General features: G+C 42.0%; 1 protein-coding gene across 2 annotated transcripts; it reads left to right on the forward strand.

Annotated features, from left to right (window-relative positions):
* Positions 1 to 848: 848 nt before the first annotated feature.
* LOC100273072 (uncharacterized) lies at positions 849 to 5,093 on the forward strand. 2 transcript variants are annotated; one of them, NM_001360163.1, is made up of 7 exons: positions 995 to 1,334; positions 1,893 to 2,032; positions 3,020 to 3,120; positions 3,204 to 3,243; positions 3,874 to 3,945; positions 4,527 to 4,583; positions 4,698 to 5,042. In NM_001360163.1, the coding sequence occupies exons 1-7, from the start codon at positions 1,259 to 1,261 to the stop codon at positions 4,770 to 4,772; spliced, it is 561 nt and encodes a 186-aa protein (NP_001347092.1). In that variant the 5' UTR covers positions 995 to 1,258; the 3' UTR covers positions 4,773 to 5,042. The 2 variants fall into 2 exon arrangements, with proteins under 2 accessions (XP_008676791.1, NP_001347092.1); XM_008678569.3 differs by lacking the exon at positions 3,204 to 3,243 and having other exon boundaries at positions 849 to 1,334; positions 4,698 to 5,093.
* The last annotated feature ends 1,755 nt before the right edge of the window (positions 5,094 to 6,848 follow it).

Genomic DNA, 6,848 nt, shown 5'->3' on the forward strand with positions numbered 1-6,848 from the left:
ACTCATTGTTCATTGTCTTGTATATCAGATTGTTGAGGTTCTTACAGAATCCTTGACACTCAAGGAGACCTGGACTCCAACAAAGGTTGCTCGGCTTATGCAACAAAGGTGTCTGACATTCTTCATAACAGTAGCGCTCCTGTGAAGAACGCATCTGCATTCCGAACGAAGTTTGAAGCTTCTTTGGCAGATGTTATGGTATGGAGAGCTTCAATGACTTGTATCACTGGAAGGATTACCGCTGAAGCTCTGAAGACTCTTCTAAACATTCCCTTATTATTGCTAACTCCAACGCATTCTTCTCTGCAGACAGAAGTTGAAGACAGATTGAAATTTCTGTCATGCAGTACCGTGAATCTCTTGAGGAGCAGGGTCTGCGAAACTCGGATGAGATTGAGAGGAAGGTTGCCAGTCATCGAAGGCGTCTTCAGTCAGTCAGAGTATGGTTTATCCACTTCAACTGATGGCGTGCTAACAGCAGGCGGTCTTCTGGTGTGTAAGAAGGCCCAGCAGGAAGGACACCTGCGTATTTGATAGCATCATTTCTTTTGTTTTGGATTTGAACTTGCATCGTCATTGACTGCCACAACTCACTAACAATGAGCCATGCTGTACCCCTCAACTGCATTCAGTCTTTTATTTTGTAAGCTAGGCACACATCACGCACATGATTATCCGAGGAAACGGCGTCGGAGCCAGAGCAGAAGCCGCAGCCCAGTCACAGGAAAGGGATGGAGAGCACAATCGCATGGGAGAGAGTGAGAGACGACCGCGTGGGAGGAAAAGAACGAACGGAGGGAAAAAAAAATATAGCCTTTTTGGCTGACAACAAATGCACCTATCTTTATTAGAGATGAATTATTGGTGATCCGCATATTTTTGTTAGGGTTGATTGATCCGAAGAAACAGTATTGGGGACCACCTGCCATTGTTTTGTGAATGAATTAGTGGTGAGCTGCTATGCTCTCTCTCACTCCTTATCCCTTCTCTATCCGCCAGAGGGAAATACCCATTGATCTCATCTCATGCCCTGTTGCCGCGCCTGCTCCTCCTTCCCCATCCGCGCCCACCGCCGCCCCTCCGGCAGCCCCGCCACGAGCCCACCCGCAAGCTTCCCGCACGGCCACCGCTGCCTGGTATCAATCAAACCAGTCGTCCGTCCTCCTTTCCTTCAAATCAAGTCCATTTCCACTCCCTGTCTACCCTCTCCCTCGTCTCTGGTGGGCGGTGGCCTCGCCTCCCTTTCCCCGTCGCCCTGATGGCTCCCTCCGCAGCTCTCGCTCCGGTGGCCTTCCGCTCCGCCTTCTCGACTCCGCTCGCGTCGAACCCTACCCGTAAGTCCCGAAGCTCCAGCTTTTACGGCCCCATTTTGGTCGGTTCTTCCTCGGTTTACGATTTGGAGGCGGGAGTAAGTGAGAAATCTGGAATCGGTTCCTCCCCAACGGCTGGACAGCGCATTATCCATGTGCTGAGTGTCTGATTTGGGGTAGAGTTCCATTGGAGGTAGGGCGTCGACCGGGGTCCCGTGCGGGAGCATCAGGCGCGGTTTGGTTTCGTTGGGACTTGTGAGCAGCTATCACTGATGGTAGCCGGCTGCCTGGCTTGGAGCCGTTGAGCTCGAGTCAGAACTGTTTATCTTGGAACGATTACTCAGCTGGACCTGCTGATGAACAATTACGAGCATGAGAAAATTACTCTAGGTTTTTAGATTGACTATGGACTCTTGTTGCTTTGTTGAACACTTGAACCAAACTTCTATAAAATGGACTCTTGCGCACTTATTCTAGACTGACATTCTTTTGTACTGAGTCACCAGTGCATACTTGCTGATAGTTTGATGTTGGATTGGGTAACATCTGAACATCTTGTGCCCACTCTTGACTGTTGTTCAGGTAATAGAATAAACATAGAAGGCACTTTCTGTTTGCCGTGTTCCGCAAGGAAGAGAGCTAGTTATAGATCTTTCCGAGTGTACAGTTTATTTGGAGGGAAGAAGGATAAAGATGAGAATGGCGATGAAGCGCCATCGAAAGTAAGTAGTTGACTGACCATCTTGTTTCCGCTGTTATTGTTAAGGTTCTGTTCCTAATATTATCTAGAACTAAAAATAACACTCTAATTTCATTTTTTGGACAATTCATTATGTATATATTTATGGGAGAAGTCCATTTTTTGTCCATTTAACTCTGATACCAGAAATCTTTTGCCATTGAACAATGAAAGCCATTCATGTTTGGTCATTGAGCTGGTTTCAATGGTGGTTTTGCTGACATGGATGACATGTGGCAATAGGCCCACTCATCGGACCTCTTTCTCTCTCGTGGCCGTGGAGTCACCTACTCACCTAGATCCGTCTGCACTGCCTCTTTGCAGCGTGGCTCACATTGGCCAGAGACATTTTTGTGGTTGTGGCAGTAGAGATGGAGGAAGAGATGGCACATGAGAGGTGGCGGCTTGTGGTGGTGGCAGCAAGGGAGTGGAAAGAGAGCAGATAGAGAAAGGCAAAAGAGAAGAGAGGGAGAGGTGGAAGCCAACAAGTTGGTCCCACTGCCACATGTAGTCCATGTCAACGAAAACTGCAAGGAAACCACTCTAGATGGCCAAATGTAAACGGTTTCAATAGTTGGGTGGTTGAAGATTTCTGTTTTTTGTGTTTCATGGTTGAAATCATACTTGGGCGATAGTTTGATGGCAAAAATGACCTATCTGTATACTTATGAGGCAAATAAAGAAAAAAAAACATGCAAAAAATTCCAGGGAAATGATATTTTACTAGCAGCTAACACCTACTCTTTATGCCGCAAGTCATGCAACCTAAAATGTCAAGCTTTTTCATTGTTTGGATGCTTGAGTAGTGATTGTTCATGTGAAAAATAATTCTGCTCGTACATTGTTTGGATGCTACCTTTGAAGATTGCCGAACTGACTCATTTAGTTTTTTGATATATATCTTCTCATTTCGTAATTGGCATTTTGTTTACAATAATCTTGAAGCTATCTGATATTCTAATAACTTTAGGCAGGGATTTTTGGAAACATGCAAAATCTCTATGAAACTGTTAAGAAGGCCCAAATGGTTGTCCAAGTTGAGGCTGTCCGGGTGCAGAAGGAGCTTGCAGCGTATGCATTTATATCATTAATTTATCTATCTCTTGTCGATGCAAAATAGCCAGCCTGTGCGATTTTTTTCTCCTATTTTTTAGGACTGAGATTGATGGTTATTGTGAAGGTGAACTAATCAAGGTACCTTTGGGAAGGCCTTCTATTATATTATCTGTATTTAAACTTTGTTTATCCCTGCCAAACAATTGATTTTTTACATTATTGAGAAATACTAATGGTTGGCCCTGTAAAAATGTTAGCATCATTAATGATCCATCAATATTTTTCTATTCAAAATCTAGTCATATTGTATATATGAGATTATGGTTCGTCTTTCCTATAAATCTAGTTTTCAATTGTTATCTGAAGTTCTTAACTACACAAAGTCACTTCACTTTTGTGTTTTGTTAGCTCTGGGTCTGGATGAAACTGTATAGTAAATATTTTAGGTCACTCTTATGTATTGTTTTGACATATGGACAGTGTCAAAGCTGTTCGTTTCAAGGCAAATAGTTGATGTATCGTGCAGATGTTACATGAACGATACATGTGAACATCTAGAATGTGGAATCTTTGTAAATTTGTAGACAATATATGCGTTCCTGTTTATTTTTTGTGCCCTACATATTTATCCTTCGCCAGATCCCACTCATATGGGAGCCTGTGGCAGTGGGTCTGCCCTAAAAATTAACTTAAGTTCTTTAGCTCGTTTGTCTTTATCTACTTTCAATGCTTACCCAGGCCCATAACCGTTTTTGATCCTCTCAACAGGTTACACTTTCTGGAAACCAGCAACCTATTAGAGTTGAAATCACAGAAGCTGCAATGGAGTTGGGTGCTGAAGTATGTATTATGCCTTTGCTAGTTTGATTATTCTATATGAAATTTTTTGTGCGGAGTTAATTTTGTCATGGCTGATTTAGTGATTGCTTGCATGTCGAGGTAAATAGGTATTGATTTTAGTTATGTTGGTACATGTTATAACAACCCATTTCTCAAAAATCTGAATATAAATTGGCTAAACACCTTATGTTTGTGCACATTTGCACCAGAGAAATTTGCTTGTAGCTACTGACACGTGCTAAAAACGATCTGACCTGTGCACAATGTGCATTTGTGAACGTGCGAATGCAGGATAAGTTTCATATTCATGTGTGAGAAGACATTGATGTTTCATATAAGGAAGGTACTCAATTCATTAGTTCGAAAGGAAAATAGGGAACCCCCACCATTTTGCACCCTTGTATTAGAAAAAAAAGATGCATCTTGTATCAAACTCGGTTACGTATAAAGGTGAGAACTTGTAGATTAGTAATACATTGTAGATAGATGGATGGATGAAAGCCTTTTAGGTCACCTCAACATTTCAATTTGTCGTCAATCAATTGCTTACCTCCACTCCACACTTGTTGTGTACCTTCCAGAAACTTTCGGAGCTGGTCAATGATGCATACAAGGATGCGCATCAACGGAGCGTCCAGGTGTGAATCTTGATGATGATGCTTTATTGCATACACAATAAGATAAGGATCAGTGTATAGATAATGTGAAGTCTACATTTATACTTAAAATTGATCTCGGAGTAATGCCTGCAGGCCATGAAAGAGAGGATGTCTGACTTGGCACAGAGCTTAGGAATGCCTGCGGGCCTTGGTGATGGTCTCAAGTGATGCTGCCTGCCATTCGGGAAGCCTTTCTAATAATTTTTTTCCCTCAATTTTGAATACGAGCCGTGTGGGCACCTCTCGTAGTCACGTAGTAAGAAGTGTACTCGTGACCAGCTGTTTCGTTCAGCGTTAGCTGTGATTTTGTTTTGTACAAGCAGATATATTTGCACTAAATCGTGGTAACGTCGTCCTATGGAACTCGGATATCACATGTGGTATGCTAATCTGCAAGATATAGGGGATATGCACCGAAACCAATTTAAATCGTGTGATAAATGATGTACATTGTGTGTGTAACAAATTAATGAATTATGTTTTTTTATACACCCTTTTTTTTAACGTGAACGTAAGGGACCAGATTGTAAAATATAACATTAATATCTCTACATCTCGTAGCAATCCTCTGCTAGTATACAATTGGTTGTAGTAGTCTGCAATCCTCTGCCAGTAGCCTTTCATTGGTTGGTTCACACCCACAATTCAATTGGGCCGGTCCTTGCTAACATTTAAGTACGACGATACTAGATACTCATCTTTAGTTGCAGTGAAATTTTTCAACCTCTTGTGAATTGCTTGCTTTTTAGAGCTAGGAGGTGGCAACTCATCCTAATGAAAGAAGTTCTTGTGTGCCTTGCGTTCCCAACTCAGGGTGAGCAAAATGTAGGAATGGGCAACCATGTGTATATCCCAATATGGTCCAAAAGATTGGTGTGTCAACCTCATCGGATGAGTTAATCCTTCCCGGTCAATCCAAGCATGATCCGATAGGAGGCCTCCGAACGGATAACACAACCAAGTGTTGAGTCGTGGATCCGCCACTCGGCAAAGTGGTGTGACGCTTCTTGCGGTGACGACGAGTGGACATCGGCCTAGAACGGGAACCTCCGCTCGCCGCCACAGTTGATTCCTTTCCATGTTCGCCTTCTCTAGGGAAACCGGTGGCGAAGGAGGAGACACTAGGTTGGGCGCTCTAGCGGGGAGGGGAGAGGTCGTGCCCTATGCAAGGAATGCATGCGGGAGGAGAGAGGTTATGCAAGAGTACGCTTTATTTTGCGCAACGTCCTATTTTTCACGCCCGCGCCCGCTACCTACTGGAGCGTGCTACAGTACCACACGGACGCGAAAAATGCGCATCTAAGACTCACTCTAACAGAGCAGCTAAATAGACATGCAAAGCTAAAATAGCTGTCCACGAGCTACTGTAGCAGTAGAAAACATCTTCCAACAGGACAGCCAAACGAGTCAGGCAAAAAGGATGAAAAGAGAGAAGTTATAATAGCTTGTATTATGGCTGGCAGCCATTTCTTTTTTCTGTGTATGAGAACATGACTCTACCATCTGCTCTATTTGTTGGACTATACTACCGCTTTCTTTTTGCCTGTGCTGTTGAAAGCATGTGCCATATGGTTGGACAGACAAACCAGAGACGCTAGCCAAAGGCTTGAATGGCGGCTCGATTTGCATGGCCTCTGTTGGAGTCAGTCTATCAGATTTACGCGACCTGCTGGAGTAAGCCTAGGCGGTTTAATGGTGGGTTTCATTTTAAAATAATTAATATTTAAAATTTCATTTAAGATCATAATAATATCCACTCGTGCTCTACTTAGAGTTATATGGATCTCATTATTACCGCTCCTAGCATTTTATTACCCATATCTAATAATTATAAAATTCATTATTAATTTATTTTAAATACCATTTTCTCTCTCTAAAAATGCAATATTTTGGCCTTTTGGGTATCTCCTGTTTTAATATAGCGCATAAAAATAACACATATAAATATTAGACATGGATATGAACATAAAAGATTAGGAGAGGTAATATTTATGAAAAATATTAACATCTATGATGGCACAATTAAAATACAAAAAACATTTAATAATACATGTAAGAAAGCTCAATTTATATGTAAATACAATTACTCGTTTTATAAACTTAGTAAAATTTAGAAGGTTTTGACTTAGAACAATGAAAATTTCTTATATTTCAAGGCAGATGGAATAGAACCAGAATTTTACTTTTATGTAGGAATCTTACAACTATAAGGCTGTCTCTAGTAGAGTATGTAAAATAGAAGAC

The sequence above is a fragment of the Zea mays genome, chromosome 4, assembly GCF_902167145.1.
Source record: "Zea mays cultivar B73 chromosome 4, Zm-B73-REFERENCE-NAM-5.0, whole genome shotgun sequence".
Lineage (NCBI taxonomy): Eukaryota > Viridiplantae > Streptophyta > Magnoliopsida > Poales > Poaceae > Zea > Zea mays.

Excerpts from the sequence above, each read along its gene's own strand:
- LOC100273072 (NM_001360163.1), top strand. The coding sequence starts at position 1,259 with ATGGCTCCCTCCGCAGCTCTCGCTCCGGTGGCCTTCCGCTCCGCCTTC. Across the intron at positions 3,121-3,203 it reads GTGCAGAAGGAGCTTGCAGC|GACTGAGATTGATGGTTATT; the intron begins GTATGCATTTAT and ends CCTATTTTTTAG. Across the intron at positions 3,946-4,526 it reads CAATGGAGTTGGGTGCTGAA|AAACTTTCGGAGCTGGTCAA; the intron begins GTATGTATTATG and ends TGTACCTTCCAG.